The 26,981-nt window shown below is 57.0% G+C and overlaps 1 protein-coding gene across 13 annotated transcripts in view; it reads right to left on the bottom strand.

Moving 5' to 3' along the window:
* The window catches only part of ZNF536 (zinc finger protein 536), a 430,736-nt gene that overhangs the window by 153,499 nt on the left and 250,256 nt on the right, over positions 1-26,981 (bottom strand). For 12 of the 13 annotated variants that reach the window (XM_025425268.3, XM_025425264.3, XM_035710203.2 and 9 more), the window contains one exon: positions 10,580-10,732. The exons of the other annotated variant lie outside the window; for it this stretch is intronic. In XM_025425268.3, coding sequence (XP_025281053.1) covers positions 10,580-10,732 — 153 coding nt within the window. The remainder of the gene's footprint in view (positions 1-10,579; positions 10,733-26,981) is intronic. 13 annotated transcript variants of the gene reach the window in all.

Genomic DNA, 26,981 nt, shown 5'->3' on the forward strand with positions numbered 1-26,981 from the left:
GCCCCCCACCCCCACCCCTTCCTCTCTTCTAGCGTAAACCAGACTGATGTAAAGAGCAACAGCGCGTCATCGGTGAGCGGTGCATCCCCAAGATACCCCACGTGCCTCGGCGGAGGCCCCGGCTCCCAGTCTCCACGGCGTGGGGCGCTGGGGGGCGATGCAGTCGAGAGGAGGGGAGAGGGACTGCTGGGTGCCGCACACAGGGGGCCCCCCAGCCCGGGCTCTGAGCAGGGGACTCCACGTCATCTCCAGATTTCGCGTTGGAACCTTGGAGAAGCCACGCCTGCCTCTTCAAAATGTTGGCTCTGTGCGCCTCGTCTGCTCCCGCAAGCCGGGGACGGGCTGCCCTGGACACATCAGAGCCGGGCAGGGGGCCCAGCTGGGAACGTGGTTCCCTAAGAGCAAAGGTCCCAGCCGTGTCTGGCTAGACCAGTGACAGCACCGGGCAGGAAGGCTCTATCCCCTTTGAGCTAACGGGGGCCCTTTTCCCCACTTCTTGGAGTCAGTCCCTGTGCTGGGCTCAGATTCCCTCCGGCCGCGCTGTGGGGACATCTGGTCGGAGGCGAGGGACCCCGCAGTGGGACAGGCGCTGCCGGGCTGGCCTGGAGGCCCGGTGGCCAGCTGGGCGGGGGTCAGGCTCGCCAGGGGACAGCCTCACCGGGGACCCGGCATCCTGGCTCCGAGGCCAGCGGGAAGCCGGGACGGCCCCGCGGCGAGGGCCTGCGGAGGTGAGGCCTGCGGGCTCTGGGCGGCCCTCGGGCTGCGCGTCACAGATGCACCTGGAAGTGAGGAGGCGCATCTGGCAGAGGGTCTGCGGGGAACGCACCGGGCGTTCATGAGCGGGGGCTACGGAGGTGGGCTGTGGCCTCCAGGCCTCGGGGGGCGGGGGGCGGTCTTCTTACTCGGCGGTCCCGGGGGGTTCCGGGGCAGAGCAAAGACTACCGCCAAGGGGAAACGGCCTGGGAGCTTTAAAAAGGGCTGCTACCGGGTCCCACCTCCACCTCCAGAAGTCGGGAGTGACCTGGCGCGGGGCGAAGGCTGGGATTTGGGCTGTCAATGCCCCCCCCCGTGGGCCTCTGGGGAGCCCGGGGGCAGCAGCACTGGAGGGAGCTCCCCGGGGCGGGCCCTGGCACGTGGGCCCCGTGGGACGGCTCAGCCGGGAAAAGGCGCTCTGCTCGGGAGCCTGCGGAGTGTCTGCAGGGTCCTCCCAGGCGCCAGAGCCCCCACGCTACTTTGCACAACGCGGGGCACCCGACTCCTGTCTCGGGGACTTGGCTTCCTCATCGTACAACGTGGGAAGGTGGGGATGTCGCGTCCCCTACGGCTCACGTCGGCTCTGAAACGCACGTCAAGAGCAAAACCCGGTCTCCTGAGTGGGGTCGGGGGCCCATGTGCACATCCGTGTAGGCACCACACACCCAGAAGCAGGCAGATCCATTCACATACCATGTGGGGTTTTTTTTTTTTAAAGATTTGATTGATTGATGATTGATTGTATTATAGAGAGAGAGCACGAGCAGGGGGCAGAGGGGAGCCACAGGCAGAGGGAGAGGGAGAAGCAGGCTCGATCCCAGGACCCCGGGGTCATGACCTGAGCCCACGGCCGACTCCTAACCGACTGAGCCTCCCAGGCGCTCCGCCACGCGATGTTTTGATCGAATGAATAATCCCCTTCCATCCTCCGAGGAGGGCAACTGAATGAAGAACCAGCTCCCGTTGCGTTTGGGGGAGACTGATCCCAGGGTTAGTAAAGCAAGGGGAGTTCACGCACATGCACGCCACACGCACACACGTCACAGCCCATCACACACACAACAGGCATGTGCACACGCGCACACACCCCCATCCCTCGTGCGTGAGACGCACACAGTACAGGGAGAGAAACTCTTTGTTCGACCCATGGCTCTTCTGACGTCCAGAATAGGGGGCCCTGGACGGCTCAGCCGGTTAAACGTCTGACTCTTGATTTTGGCTCAGGCCATGATCTCGGGGTCGTGAGATCGGGCCCCACATCAGGCTCTGGGCTGGGCAGTGTGGGGGGAGGGGAGTCTACTTGAGATTCCCTCTCTCCCCCGTCCCTCTGCTGCTCCCCTAGCCATGCTCACGGCTCTCTCTCTCTCTCTCTCTCTCTCTCTCGGATGAATAAATAAATCTAAAAAAAAAATTAAAAAAATAAAAAAATAAGGTCCAGACTAGGCCTCAATCTCCACTCTCCAGGGAAAACAGGTCATGGCTGAGAAATGAGATGCTCGTTCTTAGCATTCGAGTCTCCCCGGGTCTAGGCCCTGCTGGATTAAGGGCTACGTAGTGAGCTTTCCAGGGCTGCTTGGCTGCACGTGAGGCACACAGACTCCGGAAGGCCCTCCTCTGGCCTTTCTCTAGCTCACGCTCCCGCCGACGAAGAGCCCCTCTGCACGGTTCCAAGCAAGGTTCCATGTCCTGCCGGGCTCCTAAAGGCTTTGTTTGGGGGCTGCTCCCTTTCACCCCCATTCGCCACGTAAATGCTCCGGAGCCAACCTCCAGCGGGTAAATCCACCCCTTCGGATCTGTGTTTTAAAAAAGCAAACAACAAAACCCTCGATTTTATTCTCTTCACAACCCTGAAACGGTCTGCACGACCACTGCTGCTCACCCTCCCCGGTCCCCGAGACGGTGCGGGGACGCTTCAGGCTACGGCTGTTCCCCACCGGCAGAGTCGGGCACGGACTCATCTGGGGCGAGCCTCTGCTGGATGCTGCCCAGGAGGAGGCCCCCAGTGGGCACCCGGCTGGGCCCTCCCCCGAGGGCACGTTCCGGAGCCGGGGGTGCAAGCTCCCGACTCCAGCCTGGACTAAGCAGAGGGGACGCCTGAGGTGGTCAAACTCTCCTCTCAGGTTTGGTGGCCGACCGAGGCTGAGCGTACCCGCGCTGAGAGCTGCGTCGTAGTCAGGGTATCTGTGCCGAGCTCCCCCGAGCGTGCTGGCCTCACTGTACCCAAGCCCCAGGCTCCTGCCGAGGAACAGGTCCAGGGGCCACCTCGCCCTGCACCACCCCGGACCCAAGCTGCCCCGCCAGCGGCTCCGTCTACTTGAATGATTGGCCACTTAGGCCATAGGTTGGCCCGAATCTACTGGGAGGATCAAGGGGGTCGTGGGTCCTGTAGCCACCTCCGTGATGTTTGGGATCCGCTGTCTTTTCGTCTTGCCTGTTGCTGGAGCCAGATTCTCAGGTGTGTTCGGAGCCGGGTGGATGGCAGGAGTGCACGAAGGAGCAGAGGCAAGTGGCACGCGGCTGTCCTAGAGGGCGGCCGCCACCGACACCCGGCCGCTGGGGACCTGAGGACCTCTATGGAAAGCCCCACATCGAGGTTTCTACATGTAATATCTTGGCTTATTTTTTATTTTTTTTTAGATTTATTTATTTATTTATTTATTTATTTATTTATTTATTTATGATAGACATAGAGAGAGAGAGAGAGAGAGGCAGTGACACAGGAGGAGGGAGAAGCAGGCTCCATGCAGGGAGCCCGATGTAGGACTCAATCCCGGGTCTCCAGGATCGCGCCCTGGGCCAAAGGCAGGCGCTAAACCGCTGCGCCACCCAGGGATCCCCAATATCCTGGCTTCTTAAATACAGGCACCTGCTTTAAAACTTGCAACACCGCGAGGACCACAGTCCCCTAGTTCTGCAGACCGGGCCTGGACGGGGCAGCCCCTTTGGAAACCCGCGTCTTGGGGAAAGGATGTCTTGAGCTGTTTCCCCCCTGAATTAAGCAGGTTAGTTACGGGCTCTGGTGGGCTCCGCTGGGGAAACCCCTCACGGTATTTTAAAGGAATAAGACGTGGGCACAAACAACACACTTCTAGAAAAGAGACTTTTTGCCAGAAAAGACATCCTGGAATCAAAAAAAAAAAAAAAATCGTCATTTCATCACTGCAACAGACTAATGAATTACTGGAAACGTCTCACATTAGCGCAGCTAGCCACGGACACGTGGCACAAGATGTATATTCAACTTTGGGATAACACTGATAACTTCTCCCGGTCTCTGTACCATAAATTTTTAGAAATATATGACCGAGTGGTTTAATTAGTTCATTGTACCTATTTTTACACGAGCGCGTCCTTCATCATTCTGAGCCTGCCCTTTGCACTCCATCGGCCAAAGGAACCCTCGGCGTCCCGGGGACTTACTCCGGCACCACCCGACCGGGGCCGGCACCCAGCGGCGCCTCTCCAGGAATAACAGGTGGATTCACATAATTCTCCTTGGAAACCCCTTCAGCGAGCTTTTAAGGGGCGTCCCATGCGTCCAACGCGCACGTTCGTGTGTGGCGTGTGCTAAACCTCCAAAAGCGTTTCGACTTTTAGGTTGGGTGACGGGATATTTTCCCGTATTTGCATCCTCCACTCGGTATTTATTTAGTCTTCCTACATGTCTTTACTTAGTTAATACCAGGAGAGATAAATATGGTGGTGCCTTTGCAGCGAAGCTTCAGTACATTAATATAAATTGTACACTAATTCCCCCAAAGCATATATATGTTGTAAACCTGAAGACTTTTCACACAGCTGCTTATTGCTAAACAGTGCCTTGTCCAGAAGGGGACAATCTGTGTCTCTAATTGCTGTCACTGAAGCCGAGATTCATTATGTGACTTTCCCATTAAAATGTGAGCATTAATTTGTATAATGAAATATCACCCACTGCAGTGTTCATTAGCCATGCCCTACTGTATACGGCACATTGTTAGCTACCTAGAAACTGTAGTTAATTTCACTAATGGATATTTCCCTACTTAGTGTTTGGTAGGAAATTTATACTGTAACATTACCTCTTAAACTTTTAAGGAAATTTAAATTCAATCAATTATTTTCAACAAAAGTTTGGGATGTCATTAAGGCAGGAACCGCAAGGTTGGGGGGACTGCGCAGGAATAAAATGGGCTTTTAGCTCATCTTAGAAATAGGAGAAAAATGATAGGATTCTAGTTCAAAACAAAAAGGAAAAAAAAATCATCTTTTGGGCAAGATCTTTTTTTTTTTTTTTCTTTTCCATCATTATTCAGGTGGCTGTTCCCCCACTAAGGACAACAATACATGTTCTCCTTTTAGGGGGAAGAAAATTGCGAAAAGCGCCCGTTTTAACCGATGTATTTTTGGGTAGTTGACACAAGCCTGCTTAACTTACCCAGAAGAGGAAACAGAGACGCGCACCCGGTTGGGCCCGCTGACCTCTCACCCCCACCCTCCTCTATCTACCAGTTGGTGCTTGGGACGTTCTTTGAAGATGAAACAGGCGCTTTTCTAACCGGCACCAGCACTTTATCATCTCCTGATGTGCGGAGGCATTCCACCCCCCATCCCACCCCATCCACCCCCCATCCCGCCCCATCCCGCCCCATCCTGCGGCCTTCCACACCTCCGGGGGCCACGGTGGCCACTCCTCTGCCTCGCCGCCTCCCTGACCTCTCTGTGCGGATGGGGAAACTGAGGTACACGGGGTCGAGAGGCCTAGGCCCTAAGCCGTTCTGAGTTAGGGGTAAAGGAAGAGCCAGGGTGTACACTACTCCCCTTGGAAATCGCCGGGAGGCTGCGTCAACACACCGTGTGGGTGCAAGTCACTTCCCTTCCTCCCGCGGGTGATGGTGTGGACACACGCTGTCAGAGACATGCTGGATTAATTCCCCTAAAACAGGCCGAAAACATCCACCCAGGGAAAATAAAAATATTAAGTTAGCGCAGTGGTCAAGAGACGGGTCTGGGGTGCGCCCTACGGTCGATGCTGGGCAACTGGAAGTGGGACCTTCATGTCTCTGGGTGGGACCCGGAGGGTTCATGAGGGAAGGCTCATGGGGGGGCGGCTCGGCACGGCCCAGCCCGCGGTGACACCGTTCCTACCACCCTGTCCCTCCTGGCTGCATTTTTCCACCGCCAGCCAGCGGCTAGCAGGCCGTGTAGACACGGCCTCGGTCAAGAGGCAAGCGGACTCCCGGCCCCTGCCCCTGGCGGGTACACATCCCTTTGGGGGCACCCCAGGACACACAGCGGGTCCTAGCAGGCCAGGGAAGCCCTGCCTGGGAACAAGCCTGCCAGCCGGAGCCCGCAGGGCACCCCGTCCAGTGGCTGCACCACGGAGGCGCCCGGCCCGCAGGGGTGAGCAGCGCTGGGGGGGCCCACGAGCCCACCCCAACCACAGCCGAGAGCCCTTGAAAACCACCTCTGGCTTCCCTGTGCAAATCCACTTTCATAAAGAGGTTCTCAACTCAGGGCCGGACCGGTGCATGCCGCACATCAAAACCAGATTAATAAACTACTCGCATAATTTGAGAGGGGAAAAAAAAAAAACTAATGAGATTTATTTTTAATTAGTCCCTGAACTTTCGTGCCTCCAAGTTTTCATGAGTGAGGTTGCTTATTACATTTCTCTACGATGGTCATTCCTGAGACAACAAGAGCCTCCCGGGGAACCCAGCACACAGGTGAGCCGCCCGAGGGGGCCCAGCCCGGGGTCCGGGGCCAACACGAGGGGTGTCACACCCGTCCGGGGCTCGTGGGTGGGCGGGGGACACACCGTCGTCAGACTTTCAGAAGTCCATCAGCACTGGGCCCTGGGGGCGGGAGGGAGGGGTCTCCCCAAGCAGGGGCCGGACGAGGGGCCCAAGCGGGAAAGAAGGACGTGCACGTCCAGGCGGCCCGTCGCGAAATGAGTGTCCGGCCTCGGCAGGGGGCGGCCGAGGGGACATCCCTGGGACGGCTGGTTTTGTGTGTCTGCTGGGCCGTGGGGTCCCCAGACATTCACGCAAGCGTGTTTGGGAAGGTGTTTCTGGAGGAGGTGAGCGTGTGAATGGGTAGACTGGCAAAGCCCCTCGGCCCCCCCAGCGTGCGTGCATGGGGGGGGCTGCACAGAACAAAAGGCTGAGTGGGGGAGACTCTGCGCCCCTGCCCGTCTCCCAGCGGGGACATCCACCTTCACCTGCCTTGGGACGTGGGCCTGGACTGCGACGGGTGCCACGGGCTCCCGCGGGCGCTGCCTCGCCGACTGCCCGTCCTGGGGCGTCTCAGGAGCCCGCTCCTCGTCACGCATCTCCCTGCACGTATGATGCATCATTGTGTTATACGTAATAACATGTCACAGAGGCTTAGAATACACCATCCGCAGCATCCCTCTGGACACCCCGACCCATCCCCTCTCCTCCCTGAGCCTGCGCCGGGCTGGCTGCGGATTCCGATCCTGGCACGCACGCTAGGACGTGTGATGGCAGCCTGGTGTGCCTGGGGCGGTGTCTGCAGCAGGGTAACGCGGTTCAGCCCGCCCCTCCCCCCTGCATGGGGGCAGCCCGTGGGCTGTGAGGGTCGTGGGGTCCTCCACGTGCCTCCCTCGGCCCCGCACGGATCTGGCTGCCGGGGGCGGGGGGCGGGGGGTGCAGCAGAGACGGCGCAGCTCCCGCAGGCCCCCCCCAACGTCCCGGTGTCCAGCGCCGCCCGCCTGCGGCACCTGCTCAGCCCCTTCCTGATGAACAGGTGCAGGGGGGAGGAGGGCCGTACCCGAGTTAATGTAGTGGGGTTAAAAAAGGAAAGCGGTTTGTGTCCGCGGGTGTTCTACGGTCAGGACGGCTCGTAAAGATGGAGTAGGACGGGAGGGCGCAGCCGATGCGCCGCCTCGTATCCCGACCAATTAAAACATATTTATTACACGCTGGATTTTTAAATGTGCTCATACGGGTCCATTACCGGAAAAACTTCAAAAGGCGGTATTTGGGAAAACGTGGATTCCGCTGCAGGGACTGCGGTCCGCTGGCCGCGCGGGGAGGAGGGCGAGGCGGGACGGGACGGCCCCGGGCCCGAGCCCCCGCGCCCCCCGCTTATTAACAAATAACTTGATTCTGGTTTTCGAGTCCTCGTGTAATCTACACTCGAACATGGGCGTAATGGATGTTTATGCGGGTGATTTGGAACGAGTAACACTTTCTGTTCCATTCAGACGCACGCCTATAAGCATTTTCCAAGTTCTTTGTTCTTTGATAAAAAGGAAATTGATCTTTATCTGGTTACCATTCTGCCTTCTAAACACTCCAAATGCTGTTTCCGACGGGGGGGGGGGGGGGGGGCTGGTGGTGTGATGTTTCCATGGCTTCTTTCATTTTCTCCCTTATTCTGGGAAGTTTCCGGAACGCCTCGTCTTGCTTCTCTCATGTCTCCGAAGACCACTGGCAGCCAGCCTCAGAAGTTTGTGAATCAGAGGAAGCAGAAATTTGGGGGGCAGCGGGGGCGGGGGGGGGGTGGGGGAGCGGGTAGGGAAATGCCGTTTCTCAAGCTTTAAAAGTCCGAAAAGCAGGACCCATTTGCTTCCGCCCACGTCCGGCAGGACTCCCGCCAGGTTTGGTCCTAATTTACCCGAAGTATTCACATGTGCTGATGGGCCGGCCGACGGGAGGGAGTTGGGCCCCGCGGGGTCGGGGGGTGCACGGTCCCTTTCTTTCCGGCAGGGCAGGGCAGGGCAGGGCAGACCACGCGGCGGGGAGCCACCCCCCGAGGAAAGCCTGGCCCCGGGGCCTCGGGACCCTCTGCAGGAAGGCTGCTGTCACAGGTCCGCCCGGCCGAGGGCCACACTCCTGCACACACCCCAAGCACGGGCGCCCCACTGGACGGCCTCCCGCCTCCTGGCAGCTGTGCCCCTTCCTGCCCCAGCGGCCACCACAACCCCGGGGACCCCGAGAGACCCCAGGGGAGGAAAGTGGACATGGGCGTGATCCGAGAAGGCCCGCCCTCTGAGCTGCCTCGTCCCGAGCCCCGTCGCTGGGGAGGCCTCGCTGAGAAGGGGACTGTGGTGCCAGACTCTGAAAACGAAGCAGCCACCCCGTGTACGTGTCCGGCGGCGAAGCACGAAGACCCCTCGCGGAGGGAGCACCTGGGGAACAGGGTCCTCCACCTGCAACCACAGCCCGGCAGCCGACCTGCGGCCTCCCACGGGGTTGCGTGTGCAGGCTGCCTTCCCAAAGGGCCCTACAGGGGCTTGTCCCCTCCTCCGGGCCCCCTGGCACAGTCCAGAGATCCCGGGAAGAAGGTCGCTCACGTATTCTCTCCTCTGTTGTGACACGCAAGCTTTCAGACGCATCTCTGGCGTCCCTGCTACCTGTAAGGTGCCCCGGTGGGTCCCCGGGGTTCCAGAAATGACAGCCATCGAGCACACGGACAGGTTTGCTGCCCTCACATTCGACGTGGGGAGACGAACAGCGCACGGGGAAATGAACAACGGAAGTGAACAAGACAACTCCAGGAAGCGCTAAGTCTAGGAGGAGAATAAACAAGGGGGATAGTGTAGACCGGGTGATCAGACGAGGTCTCTCCAAAGAGCTCACGCGTAGGCCGAGCCCCAGTGACCACCTGGAGGAAGAGCCATCGCAGGCGGAGGGCACGGTAGGTACAAAGGCCCTGCGGCAGGTGCTGGCCCTCTGCACTGGGGGAGCCAGGAGGCGGCCATGGGGTTGGAGGGAGATGGTGAGGATGAAAACGGAGCAAGATGGGTCAGAGCCTCAAGGAGTGATGGAACCAGGTGCACAGTTTCAGAAGATCCCCTTTGCCCTGGATGACTGTGTGACAGACGTGCCCCGGGGCAGGGAGGGACGATGGTGATGCTGAACCGCAGCCCAGGCCGTGAATAAAGACGGCAGCCCAGGGCCCGCTGCCACCTGTTCTCAGGGCTCCTCTCGGCGTCAGGGAGATTTGCGGGCACCAGGTGAGGTTCCAGGTGTGGGCCTCCTTCTCTTTAACCGCACGCTGCACACGAGGCCCGTGTGCACTAAATATCCTGCACAACCCCGAGCTTTATTGATTCCTTGGGAAATAGACCACAATTATTTTTGAAAATAGATGGCATATTTGTCTATCCTCTGAAGCAGCTCATACTCCAATAGATAAAGTGTCAGGAGAAAAATCAAAGAAAATGGAGGTGTCCATATCTCAGATAGATTTTTTTTTTTTTTTTTGTATTGGCAATGTGCAAACAACTAGCAGAAAAGCTAAAGAAGAAAAAGAAAAAAAACGACCGGGGGACAAAGCAGATAGACCTCCCCCCACCAAAAAAAAAAAAAAAAAAATTTAAAAAGCCTCATTTCAAGCGATGAGATGGAAACAGGAGAACTGACCGCAGCAGCCCACCAGCCACTTCATGTCTTTGGGTAAGGGCACCTCGATTCTTGTTCGGAGCAGGCCCGGTGGAGAGCCCGGGGTGCAGGCAGGTGACCCCCAGTGGGGAAGGTCGGAAGGAGGCTGCTCCACTCCCTTCCACGCTCAGAGTCTGAGAGCCGGGCCCTCGGGCTTGGCACCTGCTAGGCCCCCGGTCAAGGTGGGGGCGTGAGGGGTCCCGCTCAGCATGCACCTGAGCCATGGGGGCACCTGCCGTGCAAGGACGCCGCTCGGGAGGCTGGCTGCAGAGCCGAGAGCCGGGGCGCAGGGCCCCTCGTCCCCGTGGTGCTGTCCCTGAGGCCCGTGGCGGGCGTGGGGGTGCCGGTGGCCACACGGAGGGGGGGACAGGGGGGAAGGACCTGGCCGGGAGCACGGCCCCGCTCCATGCTGCGCGCCCGGCCGCGCGTCTCACCTGTGTGTATCCGCAGGTGCACCTTTAGGTGGTGGGATGTCCGGAAGGTCTTCCCGCAGTACGGGCAGTCCTTCATGGCCGAGCCCAGGCTCCTGTCGCGAAGCAGCGCGGGCTGCTGGACGCCGGCAGCTCTCCCCGCCTCCTCGCCGATGTCTGCAGCGGAGGAGAAACGTTCTCACATCACTTCAGCACGTCAGAAGCTGTTCGCACCAAAACTGCTAACACCACACAAAGTTAAACATGTCAATACCACACCTGTCTATTTCATTCTTTAAATTTGACAGAATGCTGACAATTCATGTATTTTCTTGTTATTCTCTTAAATTATTTCATCTTTCCCATCATCATTTTAAGCGGCATATGGTACCTTTATATTGAACTGAATTAAACCAGAAAAGAAACAGCTGTGTCAGCAGCTGGTTAGATTTCTTCTTTTGCTTAGCTCCTATTAAATATTTCTTTTTTCCAAAAGTTTAGAAATGTTGGTGTTTGTTGAATCTGATTAATTTGTAATACGGACTAGCTGGAGAGCTCGCTATAGGCTCGAGATCACATTTGCATTATATCTAGCAACAGATGAAAAAAAAAAAAAAAAAAAGACGTGTCTCGGCCGAGTCCCGAAGACATGCAGACATACAGCTATTTTGGGACAGGAAAGACAATTATCCACAACTGATCATTTCTTCCTTGTAGAGCCTGGTATCCATCGCTGGCTGCTGTAATCTTATGAAAGGGAGAAGAAAAAGTATGGAAATGCGATTCCACAATTAGCCCGTGATAAACATATAGTGACATATTCAAAGTCATGTGCAGAAACTCAGCTGCAAAACTCCCATAAACTTCGGGGAGAGCAGTTAAATCTTTGTGCAGCGACTTGAGAACTTCCCCTGTAAAGTATCAATACAAATTTTCCTTCCTGCTGTTATTTGTTATGTAACCCAAACCATTAGAAAATGGAATAAAATTTACATACGGCTGCCTTCTGCACAGAAATGATGGGACATAATAGTAAATAAAACCGTGAAAATATCTGGTGGTTGGAGGATATGTTACTGCAACACCCGAGGCCCGACATCACGCTGCCGGGGAGGCGACATCCAGGGAGCGGGGCAGGGGCCGGGGATCTGCGTCGCTCAGGACCGGAGGCCCCAGAGCCCTCTCCTCTGCACCCCCTGGGGTCCCCGGTGCAGCCCCCAGCCCACCCGGGGCCCCGTTAGATCCACTAGGACAACAAGGGGACCTTCCGAGATAATAAGCAGACCTGTGGGTTCTGCAGAGAGCGGAATAAACAAGATTTGTACCTTCCAAGCAACGGAAAATGCAAATTGCCTCTAGTCCACAACATCCGTTCCCGGTGTTCTCTGCTAACAGCCAAAAGGGACAAGCTTCCAGGCCACGCACAAGACGGGGGCAATCGCACTTCATTCCTATTTGGAAGTTTGCTCCAAGCCACCGTGCAGACCCTGGGCTGCATGCATCCTCTCTGCGTTTGGGCTGACGCACGGCGATCGCGCCCCCCTGCGAAAGCCCCTCGAAGGCTCACTTCTGATCCCATTCTCTCCAGCTCCTCCAACCACCCTCGGAAGGGCCATTCAAAGGGTTTAATAGTCTTGCATTTATTTATTTATTTATTTATTTATTTATTTATTTATTTTGCCCTCATAATGTTGCACAGGTAGGAGGAAACGGGTCCGCCGGCATCTAGAACTCAACCCCCCCCACCCCACCTCCGCCGGAACCAGCTTTCTGGTCGTCCTCAGGAACGTGGCAAGGTGGCTACTGAGTCAGGGCGGGCAGGCACAGGAGGGTGTCGCCACTCTGCAGCAAACAGATGCCCCCTTGCAGTCACAGTGGGGCACCTCCATGGCCCCCAGGTGGACTCCACCGGGGGCTGCTGCCACCAGGTCGTGGACAGCCCCGGAGAACAGAGGCCAGAGGCCAAGCTCAACTCCACCACGTCCTAGGCTTACACAGCTGGGGATGCCACCTCCTACCCACCCTCTCACCCCAAACGTGTTGCATGTGTCCCCTCAGCTTTCCTGTGATGGGATCCTGAGGCCAGCCTACCCTCACAAAGAGCCGGATTAAAACCCTGCCAAGTGCTCCCTGCAACAGAGTGAAGATTCCTTATTTAAGTTAGGAGGCCCACAGCTGTCGGTTTGATTTATAAGAAAAACTAAATGCCCTGGATGTTGGCTTCAGGACAGAGGTAGTAGGGAGGTGCGGGCTCTAGACACTAAATTCCATGCAAAGGGACTCCCAGGTGGCTCCACGGTTGAGCATCTGCCTTTGGCCCAGGGTGTGATCCTGGAGTCCAGGGATCGAGTCCCACATCCTGGGACTCCCTGCATGGAGCCTGCTTCTCCCTCTGCCTGTGTTTCTGCCTCTCTTTCTGTGTCTCATGAATAAATAAATAAAATCTTTAAAAATAAATAAATAAATTAATTAATTCCATGCAAAGGCCCGCGTTGCACGATCGGCACGTGAGCCCCCTCCCCAACATCTTCCTCCAACGGAGCCCACCGTGAGCAGCGGAAAGACGGAGCCGACAAGGAGAGTGGGAGGGGGAGACCGTGGAGGACACGCTTCTACTGTGGCTTCTGGTGAGTCCTTGTCCAGGGCCTGGAGAAGGCCCGTGTGCCACTCTGGAAGGTTCTACGGAAGCCGAGGATGAGCGGTGCCTCACTCTATGTCAGTCTAAGTGATGGCCTGTATCTGTTTCCCTTTTATCTTTTCTCCCTTGGACATGTGTGGCCCAATAAGAAGAATAAATTTGTAAGATAAACAGCTTTCTTTGCAGATTTTAGAGTCTAATCTTCGCTTTATGCAGAAATGGTGTTGTTTTATTTTGTTTTGTTCCGTTTTGTTTTTTTGGACGGCCAGGAGGCCCATGGCATTCGCTGTTAGACTAATCCAACTAGAAAAACAAACTCTGAGCTACGATGAAGGGGAGTTGTGGGTGGTCCCAGGAAGTGTCCAGAGCGGCTGGACGCCAAGGACGGCGGCGGCGGGGGGAGCCGGGCCGCATGGCAGGGCCCGTGGGTGAGCGGTGGGGGGCACCGGAGCCTGCGTGGGCAGGGGCGAGCACAGCGAGCCAAAGTCGGTCCAGCCACGCCGGGAAGCCAAGGGCAACGACGCGGCTACTCTCGGACGCCTTCTCTACCCGGAGTCCGGGAGCACGGGTGGCGGTCCCTCTGCAGGACTCGCCAGGGGGCGTCCCCACCCAGGCTCTGCCGAGGGCCCCATGGAGCCCGCCGGGGATGCAACCCCAGGCCCGGTCACAAGGACCAGCCTTCCCGGCCTCTCCGGCCTCTCCAGGAAACAGGAAGAAAGGAAGAAGCATCGTAAAAGTCACAGCCATCATCCTTCCTGAGCCTGCTTGTGGATCAGTTCCAGCTTTTTGAAAAAAAAAAAAAAAAAATGTCCTTTTCCTACAAGCTGCACTATTTCTTTCTCCTGATCAGACACTTGCTCTACGTGGTTTGGGTGGAGGAGGGCGGATGTGTGCCCGGAGGTCAGCCCCAGGCCCATCGTGGGCTCCTCCTTGCTCACCCATGGAGCAAAGCCGGTCAGTCCTGGTAGCTGCTAGGAGCGGGGGCGGCCCCAGGAGCGGGGCATCTGGCCGCAGGCTGGGTGGGTTCCGAGCCTCACGCGATGCGGAAAAGGTGGAGAAATAACTCCTAGGACCCCTGTCTCTTTTCTTGACTCTGTGAACTATGAGATCTAGTCTCTACGAGTCCATGTCTCGCAGGGCTGTTCCAGGGGGACACAGGCTGCATGTATGACCCTTCCAGGGTCTCAGCTTCGGACACGTGGATGGTTCACTTGTCCCCAACACCCTGCAAGCTTTCTCCTGTCCCTACGAGCAGAGATTGGTTTGCTAAAGAGGAGGGGATGGACCTCATCACGGCAAGCTGTGCGTCAAGTATATGCTATTTGGGGGCGAGGGGTCCTAGGACAAGACCTCCCTGCTTTGGCCATCTCCGGGTCACAAACCATGCCTTCCACGTTTCCACGTGCTGCTGCTAACCCTAAGGCGGGCCCGGCATTCACAGGGGAGGGGAGGAGGGAGGAGAGAGGAGGACCCAGGGGGATGAGAAATGGCCCCGATCCTCTTAGGAGCCTCAAACTCAACCGAACCACAAACTGGCAGCCCTGGACAAAGAATCAAATGCTTAGGAAGACAAACAACGTTTCAGAAGGTAAAGCCCAAACACACGCAACGTACTGTCAGCCGCTGTCCGAATCCATCCTTGAAGCTGGCTACCTGCTGCACACGAGTAGGACTGAATTTACGGAGCCTCATTAGACACTTAACCTTATCTATCATCTATCTATCAGCTATCAATCATCTATCATCTTTCTATCTATATCTATCACCTATCAACTATCTATCAATCATCTATCATCTATCAACTATCACCTATTTATCATCTATCGATCATCTATCTATCTTCTATTGATCATCTATCCATCATCTATCTATCATCTATTTATCTATCATCTATCGATCATCTATCTATCCATCATCTATCTATCATCTATTGATCATCTATTTATCTTCTATCATCTATCAATCATCTATTTATCTATCATCTATCGATCATCTATCCATCATCTATCTATCATCTATCATCTTTCAATCATCTATTTATCTATCTTCTATCATCTATCATCTATCATCTATCACCTATCTATCATCTATCAATCATCTATCTATCATCTATCGATCATCTATCTATCCATCATCTATCTATCATCTATCGATCATCTATTTATCTATCTTCTATCATCTATCTATCATCTATCATCTATTTATCTATCATCTATCTATCTATCATCTATTTCTCTATCATCTATCATCTATCTGTCATCTATCTTTCTATCTATATCTGGAATGTAAAAACTTATATTAATGAAATAAATTGGTGTTTTAAGGGGAGATCTCCCCTCCACCCGGTGATCTTTAAACATTGAGCTTCCACGGTGCGTACTTAAAACAGGCTTGTTTGCCAAGAAGGCTGACCTGGAGAGTCAGGAGGCAGCATGTTTTCCTTCTGGGTTCCGGCCTGTCCTAAGTAAAGCGCTTCACCCCCACCGCCTGCCCTGGTTCCATCTGGCCCAGAGGACGGCACCCCTGACCCTTCCCCTCTGGCTCCTGGAGTCCTGCAGCGCCAGAAGAGCTCCAAACCCACCCCAGGCTGTCTTCACCCACTGGCCTCTTTGGGGCCTTCATTCACCCAGCCAAGCCTCAGGCTGAGCCAAATAAGGAACCAGGGATGGTCTTAGAGAGCCGGGAGGAGAAGACAATGAAAGAGACAGGGCTCCTAAGTCTCTCACGTGCCCCTGACCTTCCCCAGCCTCATTTGCACCAAGCTGAGACCAAGGACAAATCCTGGCCAGTGGCCGGAGGTGACACGGAGGAGGGACGGTGCACGGCCGCCTCCCCCTGGACCCCTCACCACGGTGACCTTGAAACACATGGGTGGGGGCGGCAAAATCACAAACCAGAGGATGGCGGGTCGCCGAGACTCCAGGTGGTCGGCAGCCGCCCCACGCTGGACTTTGCATGGAAGAGGAAAGAGAGCCACGGAGATCCGCAGGGGGAGGCCTCACCTGCCCTGGTCCCGCAGGCAGTCCCACGGACAACCGAACGAGGCCGGGAACAAGTGCCAGGGAGACCAAAAAGGACAGAGGGAAGCCCGACAAATGAGAGCAGAGAGGGTTCCTCTCAAAGCGTGCATGTGTGACTGTCCTCGCTCCATCCCGCCAAGGCGGCCTCACCCTTCACCTGCCCAGAAGTATATTTTGCAAACATTTCCGTTAAAAAAAATTTTTTTTTAAGCTCTGCTGCTGCTGCTGCTGATGATGATGCTGAGTCCACGCGGCAATGGGAGAGTTAGCCCAGCAGCCTCAGCTGGGTGGGGTAGGTGTTGGGATCCCTGAGCCCTTACTACTTTATGGCATAAAATGCCGCGGCGTTTTAATTTCTGGGGAACTTCTTGTGTAGCAGAAAATGCATTTTCCCAGGTGAGTTGTGCAGTTAATTCTGAGTGTCTGCCTTGTGCAAAGAGCATCTCAAAAGCACGGCTCTCACTTCATCAATGAAGAAGAAAACTACGCGGGGAGTCGAAGGGGTGAGCAGAACACCGAAAAATTGCATCTTTCTTAATTTCCTTGCCCGCAGATAACCACCGCTTTACACTCTTTCCAGGAAATAGCTAACACCTTAGAGAAAGGTCCGAAGGAATGTGTACTTCCTCTCAAAAGCTTTACGCTTCCCCTTATTTTGAAAACTTTAAAATTAACAGAAGCCGGATAAAACAACGATGACTGGGGGGGGGGGGGCGGGCGGGGGGGTAGAGACTCCTGGTTCGGCGAAGACTTTTTATTTTAAAAAACGACTTTGCCAATTAGTAGTACGCGCAAAAATTATAACATTCCCGCAAATAATCCCACTTAACTCTTGGGAGACAAAACTCGTGTCCCGAGTCCGTATGAGTCTGGTGTCTCGGGTTCATCGAAGCTCCCTGTTATGATGCCATATATAGTCATGTTAGACAGTGAGGCATGAATATGGATTGGCCAAAGTATTTGTTTAAATAGAGAGCTATTTTAGAAAAGGATGTCCACTTGTGCAAGGCCGCAGCCAGTTCCCGTTGGGCCCTCAGGACCAGGGCCCGGGGCCAGGCTCCCCGGCAAGCCCGGCGCTCGCTCGTGAGCCAGACTCCGTGCGTGGAGGTGGAGAGGGGAAGAGAGACCATGTTCTCCGTCGCTTCCTTTTCTCACCTTCGACCCACACACGGAGCCCCGTTTGCTTTTGGCGAGGTAGGGTTTCCGGAATTGGGGAAATAGGATCATTAAAAGGGCTAAAATTCGGAGAGGAGAAAAAAATATATATAAGATACTGGGATCTCAAATAGCTTCTCTAAAGCAACGTTTTGATGAGTTAAGTGAAAATGAATCAGAAACACATGGATTACATTTCCCTTAAAATACACAAGGGCTTCAGAATCGGGCACCGCGGGCCAAGTGCGTCCTGGGTTCACGGCGTCCAGAGCCCTCTCTCCAGGGTCCGCGGGGGAGCGTGCGGGACAGCCCGACCAGGGATCGGGCCACGGGTGGGCTCTGTCCCCGACAGCACCCTGCGCAAGCCGCCACGCGGCCGGCTCCCTGCCCTCGGGCCGCAGGCTCTGGTCCAGTGAGCGGCAGCCACCCAGGACAGGGCCTGTGGGGCGAGGGCGTCTGCAGGCTCCGGTGCCCTCCGGTCGCCTCCGGCCGGCTCAGGAGGCAGGTGCACCGGCCAGGCGGAGCGGGGAGGCCGCGGGGGGACAGCCCCAGCCCCGCCGCTCTGTAGCGGGGCCCCCATGGTGACAGCCCCTCGCGCTCTGCTCCCCTCGGGTGCTCCGGCCCGCGCCCACCTGCGCTTCTGCCTTCCCTCTGGCCCCAGAGCCCACGCGGAGATAGCCTTCAGGCTTCAGTCCCCAAGCCACCTCCTGCCACCACGCTGGCCGCAGGCCCCCGCACCCTTTCCCCGGTCGGTTCCCTCGCAGCACCTACGTCTCACCGCTGCAAACTCACGGCCCCACATATAGTCGGTCCCCCACGCCCTGCCCGAGCCCGGGCGTCACACCAGGGTAGGCCCTTGGCCGCCACGTGGCCTTGTAGCTCCGCACGGGGCAGGCACCCAGCTCGGAGCAGGAGCGCCATGCGTCCTTTTTGCTTCATGACACATTTCCAACAAATAGAGGAATCGAAGGAGGCAAGCAAGTGGAGATTCAGAGGCCAAGATCAGTCCTGACTAAGGAGGGAAGTTGCCTCCAGCAGCCTGGGAGGAACCAGCCTGGGGCACCAGCAAAACACCAGAAAGGCACCCCCTTCCCCCAAGGGCTCAGCACCTTCAGGGTTGGAGTGTGCGGGAGGCCAGGAAGGCTTCCTGGAGGAGGTGGCCAGCGGGGTGGGGTGCAGGGGATCCCCAGCTCCATCCCCCATCCCCATCCACGGGGAAGGAACCACAAACATTCACGTAGAATCAGCAAGGCCACGACGAGTACACTCTTCTGCTTGGTGGCTCTTGGGGGGGAAAGCGGACTTTTTAGAAGATGGAATCAAGTGCCCACTTTCCAGCTTTCAAAGGAAGATCCAGCTGGCGTGAGAAGGACCTAAAGAGACCTTCGTCGATAGAAGAACACGGTGAAACCAATAGTTTAAAAGTAATCTGCGCCCCAATTACCGCCGTAAGCATCGCGAAATATTTGTTACCCCTTCCTTTTTTCCGTCATTTAAATTAAGTACCCCTTCCTTAAAAAAAAAAAAAAAAAAACTATAGAAGCCTCTACTTTCAGTAAAGCATAAATTCCCAAAAGATTTCATCATAATTTATTTTCTTTAAAAAAAAAACAACTATAGCTTTTAAGATCCTCTTAAGATAATTTACAGCCCCCTCATTTATTTATGGGGGGGGGCGGGGTGTTGGGGGTGGGGAAAGGACTGGAGACGGCTTTGAGGACCGGGCGTGTTTCAAGGAGTTCTTACCTACGTGACACCCAGCACAGGCTGGACTGGTCCTTTTTTTTTTTTTCTTTCTTTCTTTTTTTTTTTCTAAAATGCACTTGGCCAGTGGCCATAACTTGTGGGGCCGCGCGAGTTTCCTCGGGGGACTCGAGCACGCGGAAAGGAGAAGGCGTGATTCGGAGATAACGTCTCCCCTGGAGACATGTTTTGCCATATTCTTTTTTAAACAAAGAAGACATCTTAAGCACCTTGCAATATCTTTCATTTAATCGTTGGCAGAAGGCAAGTCCCTGATGAACGCTGGCCTGTGTCTTTCTCTTTAACCAGCTGAGTGATCCAAGCTTTTAATATAGCCGTTCCAATTATTGTAAAAGTCATCTAGTACCTTATAACCACAAATATTGACAGTTTATTGCACAACACATTCCTGACATTTGAAGGTCACACCATACATAATACATACTCTTTTATAAAAGTGTCTGGAACAAAGAGATACATGATAAGCAATTACCTCTCCCGGCTCGTATGTATGTACGGTTCCGGGCCGACTTGAGGTTGCTTCGGAGGCACATGCACCATTTTAAATAATCTATTAAGGCGGCATGGAGGCATTCGTGATGGATAATTATGAAATGGCTCGTGGACACGCCGCCGTCGGATTGGCTGGCCGGGGCGTGGGGCCCGGGCGAGCCTCCTCCTCCTCCCCTTTGCCGCGGAGAGCCCTGCCTCACTCCACACTCGGCTTTCCCTCCCAAAAGCCACCAAGCAGAACAGAGTCACAATATGTTCTTGTTTTTCAGACCGGCCCGCACGCAGCTCAAAGGAATTTTAAAAATCCACCAGGCCTGCTTCAGAGATGCCCCCCGCCGGCCCTGGCCTCCCGAAGTGACCACAGGTCTGGTCGCACGGCCACCGGGCCGCTCGGGCCCCCCACCCACCCCCGGGGATGCTGGTGGCAGCCACATGGAGGGGGGGGACACGGACGCGGCTGCAGGGCCCAGGGGAAAACCAGAGCGAGGACGGTGCTGCTCCAAACCGCAGTGACCAGGCAAGGCCGTGGGGACCTGCAGGGGAGCACTCCGCGCACGAAGGTGCCGCGCACCGCCCCCCGCTCCGTCTTGTCCCCCTGGGTCCTTCCCGGCCCAAGTCTGATAGAAACGCTCCGGTCGTACATTAAGCAGAAATCGCAGTCCAGAGGGTTTCAAGTCAAAACCAAGCTCCAGCCATTCTTAGGAGCGTGGGTCTGGGCGAAATCACACAAAACCTCTCTGAGGTTCGGTTTCCTTATCTGCAAAATGGGGAAGGGGCCGGGGGCAGGCGCGAGGATTCAGAGCGTGGCGCCCGGTGGTGCGGGACATGCTCCAACTAACGGCAGTTTTTAGCAGGAATGTTGCTGGGGGGGATGGCACGGTGGGGACGGCGGAGACGTGCGGCTCCGGGGCCCTGCCCTCCCCGCTCTGGCCCCGGGCTGTGGAGCCAGGCGCAGGCCACAAGGTCCACGGGCCCGTGCCCCTTTCCTGAGAGGTCCAGGGTGGGGCGGCTTCTCCAAAGCTCTGAACACCCAGGCATTTCTCCCAAGTTAACGGCGAAAAGCAATTCAGTGTGCAGTTGAGCTTCGCATAGATGACGATCTTTAATCACAGATGAAGCGGCAGGTCATTAGAACCTACACTAGCCTCCCTTCCAAACCATAGCAGTGGCTGTTGTCAGAAGAAAACAAAAAACAACAACAAAACGAAAAAATATACACACACACACACACACACACGTATATATGCATATACATACAAATACATACGTGTTTTTTTTTAGAACTGTATTAGAATAAATAATCTGCAAATTCTCAAGATAATCAAAAGGGCTTCTTGCGAGAGTGGTTTTATTTTGATTCCCAGAACGAACGCCCTGAAATTTAAGACACGGGACCAAAATGATTTCTACAGAGATGACGTGTTTATTAGCATTAAATCCCGGGGAAGAAGGCCTTCCTTATAAAGACACATTTTTGCATCTGAAAAGCATGCACATCAGAACGTGTGTGTTTCTTTAAGAAGCTATTCTGTTTTGGAGGGTAGCGGGTAGGATAGGGCATCACGTGACCAGGAGGTTGCTATGGTAAATATGCATTTTTTATTGAAGAGTAAACAGTGGCAGAAAACAAGTGTCAACTGCCAGCCCTGAAGTTACTGCCATTTCTGAGCTGCACCGACTTATCGAGCCCTTTCGATGTGACGACCTTTATCGGGGAAAAACGTTATCATTGAATCAAAAATCAAAAAAAAATTTTTTTTGAATGCATCCTGAACCTTTGAAAAGCTTGCGGTAATAATTACTTTAGATGACATGTAAAAATTAGCAAAAAAAAAAAAAAAATAGGAAAGAAAGAAAAGCTGTTCAGTGCTCTGCTCATCGGGGCGCACAGATCTTTCCGGAGGTCTGCTGTCCAGCTGGTGGGTCTGCAAAGGGCAAACCCTTTGGCCGGGGGGTTCCGGCCTCGAGCAGAGGGACCCACGGCCCAGGGACCCCGCCGCCCATTGTCTTGGTCATCCCGGGCGAAACAAAGCCAGAGGTGATGCCCTGGGGAACGGCCGTCCCTGTCCAGCGTCCCCCCCCCAGCCCCCTGCAAGCCGCTGGAAGGCCGTGGACGTCTGCAAATGTGGCTACGGCACTTTCTGCAAAGTTTTCCCTGTTTTCCTCCTCGTAGGAACGGGGAAGAGCCTGACAGTTCTTGACCGGCCGCTGTGCTTGCGTCTGACGCCCGACGGGTGACCTTGGCAGCCCCGATCGGGCCGCGTTACGCAGCTCGCAGAGCCCCCGTCGCGTCCTGAGCGGGCCCTCCACGGCTCTTCCGGCCGGGGCAGCGCCTGGACTCTGTTCCTCTCGGACACCAGCTTTCCTTCCAGCCCGTGCCTTGCGGGGAACAAGACCCTGATTCCTCCTCCTCCGCATCTGGCACCTAGTAGGTGACACATCGCCATGCACCCACCCCTGCTACGTGTGCGTGACGGATACGTGAAGAAACGCGTGGCCCTAGCTCCAGGCAGGACTTGGCTTCCCGGGTAGCGGCTTCTAACGGGAAGGTCAAGTCTGCTCACTCGTCCTTTGATCACAGATAAAAGTATCAAGTGTTGGCAAATTTCTCAAAGGGAACTTTCCAGACTCTGGGAATCCTGCAGACGAGTCCAAAGGAATCTTGACCAGGGGCAAGGAACAGACCCGGCAGGAGGAGTGTGTCCTCCGAGGGGCCCCCCACCCCGGGAAGGAGGGGGTCGGGGAGAGGGGAAGGGGGCGCAGCGGGCCGCCCTACCCCCCCCCCAGCGTGTGCAGAGACCGCCCAGCCGCCCGACGGGGCTGCAGCACCTCCGACGCTGACGTTTGCTGGACTCCAAGATCCGAGTTCCGTTCTCAGCTCCGCGATTCGTGAGCTTTCGTTTCCTTGTTTGCACGACGAGCTAACTGGGTAATGGCACTTACCCCGGAGGAATCGGAGCGTCTCGTCAAAGAGTGGGGTCTGCGAGGCCTCCGCCCGCCTTGAATCCTGCAGGGGGACTGACTCCGGCAGGGCAGGAAAGTCGCCGGCTGCCACTCCCGGCGCCGTGTTTGCGGGTGTTTCCCTGGCCTTGCCCGGCCTCCAAACAACCGTTGGCAAAGTGGGACTAGGGGCGCCTACTTTGCCATCTCTTGTGAAACCAAATGAGATCATACGAGGAAAAGAAAAAGAAAAAAAGTCATAGGTGGATTCTGAACTAACAGTCGCCTCTCCCCAACCCGGATCCCAAATACTCACAGCACAGAAACCCAGGAGAAGCACAGGGAGTGGTCCATACGGCGGGATCACCGTGGGAGCCCTTCAAACGGCCGGCCCGGCCCCCGGGACTTCCCAGGAGGACGCTCATTGCCCACCTGGGAGGATCATTTCCCGAGTGCCAAGTGCCTCCAGCCCCTGATGGGGGGGGTCCATGGACGAGGCCCCATCACGCCCACATTTTCTAGTTCCTATGCCAGAGCCTATTTGGCACCTGTCCTCAAGGCACTGCCCAGATGTGACATGTGGATTCGCTCCAAGTGTCCCTTTGGGGTGAGCAGTGGGGGGAGGGCGGGAGGAGGACCCCCAGGAAGGTGGAGGATTGGGATGACGGGGATAGAGGAGCACCCAGTGTTTGGGCCGCACGGGCCTCCCCACCCTGGGCTCCATCCGTCCACGGGGTGGCCGGTATTCAGGGCCGCGGGCAGCTGCCTCTAAACGTCTCTGCCCTATGTGCCCAGTGCAGCCCACAGACCCTCTGACCAGTGGGGCGCTGCCCTGGGGAAGTCCACCCCGACACGGAGAAAGAATTTCGAGCTGTCCTTTGGGCCCAGCGCAGGGACCTGGGACTGGGTCTCTGAGCTACGATCTGGGCTGGAAACGTCCCTCGACGATGCTCAGGGGCCATGGAGACGCCAGCCCCACCCGGGCCTGCTCTGGATCCGTCGGGAAGGGGAGGGCAGCCCCAGAACATCTCGAGACTCCCGAGCCCGATGGCCCTCGGAGGTCACCACATGCGGGCCCACGCGCCGGCCCCGCTTCCTCAAACACAAACCCCGGAACCGCAGGCCCACTGCTTCCCTCCGATCTTGGTTAATCAGATCTGGTTCATCTGGTTAATTCTTGACGGTTCAGCCCCAAGGTCGTTTCCTTGGGGAGATGTCCTCTGGCCTCCCCAGCGCCCCAGGTCAGGACACCCACAATCCCAACCAGAGTCAGGGACTTGTCCACGTGCGTGATGCCTGCCTAATTTCTGACTCCCCCACCACCCCGCGCCCCCGTGACGGTCGACCCTTGAAAGGCCGGGGTGGGGGCGGGCTTTCCCACCTCGATGTCTCCGGGCACAGAGCAGGTGCTCAGTAGGTCCTGAGCATCGCGTCAAGGGAGCAAGCTGGTCGCTTCCTTACGTGCTTCCCGGGCCTGCCCTGCAGGGCACTGAGCACAGGTGCAGGCTGGGGGGGGTGCTCTCCCCCAGGGTGCAGGCCCTCGAGGGTCTGGCCCCAGTGCAGCCCCCGTCCCTGCTCCCTCGGCCGCCATCAGCCCAGCCCCTCCTCCGGGGCACCGGGCACCTGCCCCAGGCTCCCCTCGAGACGGGGCTCGCTCACCAGGCCCCCCCCAGCCCACTGGCTACTCCAGACTGTTCACCCTGGTGCTCGCCTGCCCCCGCCAGCACCCAACACCCGTCCACGCAGACCCCAGCCACCCAGTATCGTTGTGCAGCACAAGGAGCCCTGTGTCGGGGGAGGGGTGTGGCGGCAGGTGGGCACGACCCCGGCGACAGGGCGTTGGGGGCACACGCGGCATCTCAGGCCATCCGTTCTCCCGCTGACTCTCGGGCCGGAGGCGACAGTCTGCCCGGACACATGTTCCCAGCACGTGCATCCTGCACGCACTACCTCCCGTCCGTGAGGTGCTCCCTGGACGCTCCCGGGCCCCGCAGGGGCTCCCAGCCTCCCACCCCCACCTGTCTGCCTCCCGCTCCCGGACTCCCTGCTGGGCTCGCCCCCCTCACCCCAGCGGATCTTGGGTCCGTCTGCTTTCCCGCAGATCCCCAGCCTCCGGCCAGGTGCCTGGCACCCAGTGGGCGCTTGATATTTTCGGGATTAATCCCGACGGTTTGACAAGGGCGACGCCACTTTGCCGGATGGGATCCCGGCGACCCCTCCTTCGCCTTCCGTGTTCCCTTCGGAGGCTCTTCCGACAGGGACACTGAAGGTGCTGCTGCGTTCACGACGCGCCTGGTCCTGGGATGCTAACCTCCATCCCGCGACCGAGAGACACAACCGCGTGCGACAAGGTTACTCAAGACTCCTGCCCCTTATCCGCTGACTTCTCCTGGGGGGAAAATCGTGCAGGAATACATTTCCTCATCTGTATGTTAAAGCACGGTTATAATCCACCTATCGTGATTGCAATTTTGGGAATCAAAACGGAGATCCAAACAGCAGTGTGATCTACATTTTAGCCACATATATTATAATAAATTAAGTCAAAGAAAGAGCTGTGCGGTAACTCTCGCTCTCGTCCTTTAAAGGCCCGTAAGAAGGGCGAAGCCGCCCAAGGGCCACCGCTGCCCCGCAGCCTGGCAGGGGAGGTTCCGGAGCCGGGTGACAGGTGACAGCGGTACCCAGGCCTGCACGCTCGGAGCACCGGCTCCATCAGGCTGCACACCCTGGGTTCCCAGCCGCGGTGAGGCTGCCAGCCATCCTTGGCCAGGGGCGAGCAGAAGCTTCTGGAAAGAAGCAGGCAGGGTCGGGGACACGATGGTGCCAGAGCTGGGGACGGGGACCCAGAGACACACAGGACACAGTGCCCACGACCTTAATGACCCCGGCCCAGGTCCTATGGGTGCCGGGGCCTCTGCCTCACGTGGGGACAGCCTTCAAGCGTCCCTACTTAGAGTTTTCACTTGCTACATTTCAACACGCTTGGATCTGGGGCATGGCACCTGTAGCCTGCTTGGAGCTACTGCAGGAAATCGTTCCTTCCCATCTGTAGGGTCTGCAGGGTCCAGAGAGTCCACAGGGTCCGCAGGGTCCACAGGCTCCACAGGGTCTGCAGAGTCCACAGGGTCCACAGGGTCCGCAGGGTCTGCAGGGTCTGCAGGGTCCAGAGAGTCCACAGGGTCCACAGGGTCTGCAGGGTCCGCAGGGTCCACAGGGTCCGCAGGGTCTGCAGGGTCTGCAGGGTCCAGAGAGTCCACAGGGTCCACAGGGTCTGCAGGGTCCAGAGAGTCCGCAGGGTCCAGAGAGTCCACAGGGTCCACAGGGTCTGCAGGGTCCGCAGGGTCTGCAGGGTCCGCAGGGTCCACAGGGTCTGCAGGGTCCGCAGGGTCCACAGGGTCCGCAGGGTCTGCAGGGTCCAGAGAGTCCGCAGGGTCCAGAGAGTCCACAGGGTCCACAGGGTCTGCAGGGTCCGCAGGGTCTGCAGGGTCCGCAGGGTCCACAGGGTCTGCAGGGTCCGCAGGGTCCACAGGGTCCGCAGGGTCTGCAGGGTCTGCAGGGTCCAGAGAGTCCACAGGGTCCACAGGGTCTGCAGGGTCCAGAGAGTCCACAGGGTCCACAGGGTCTGCAGGGTCCGCAGGGTCCACAGGGTCCGCAGGGTCTGCAGGGTCTGCAGGGTCCAGAGAGTCCACAGGGTCCGCAGGGTCTGCAGGGTCCAGAGAGTCCACAGGGTCCGCAGGGTCCAGAGAGTCCACAGGGTCTGCAGGGTCCACAGGCCAGGGGAGCAGCAGCTGCTGGGCTGGGCGGGGTCACCTCGGGCCCCAGGCCCTTGCCTCCCGCTCGTACCTGGCTGCCCCCGCCCTGCGGCTGCCAGACACCCCTTCCACCTCTAAAGACGGCCTCCGTAACCTTGGTTGGGCAAATAAGGAAGAAGCCCGCAGCCTAATTCCTGTAATCACGACGGGTCTATTATTTCAAAGCCAGCCGTGATTGTGGGGTCAGGTGCTCAGAGGGAGAGGGACAGAAACGTACTTTAAAGTGATAGCAAATATCCTTTGATTCTTTGCTATGATACCAAATTGCATCCAGAGACGCCGAAATGCGCGCTCGCGACCATAGTCGAATTTCAAAGAGGCCTCAGCAGGAAGGGCAGTGATGAGAGAGAGAGAGAGAGAGAGAGAGAGAGAGAAGGAGCGAGCGGGGGGGGGGGGGCTGCGACGTTTAAAGACCGCGTCCCGGGATGGACGGGGCGGCCGGCCGGAGCCCAGGGGACGCTGGCACTTGCGGTGCCGCCCTGCCAGCCCGGAGGCCTCGTGCCCCTGCCCCCGCCGCTCAGGGCCTCCTCCCTGCCTCGTGCCCAGCCCCGGCCTCCCCGCGCACCCCCAGCCCCAGCCCCGCTTCTGGACCCTCCTACGGCAAT

This window comes from Canis lupus, chromosome 1, assembly GCF_003254725.2.
Source record: "Canis lupus dingo isolate Sandy chromosome 1, ASM325472v2, whole genome shotgun sequence".
Lineage (NCBI taxonomy): Eukaryota > Metazoa > Chordata > Mammalia > Carnivora > Canidae > Canis > Canis lupus.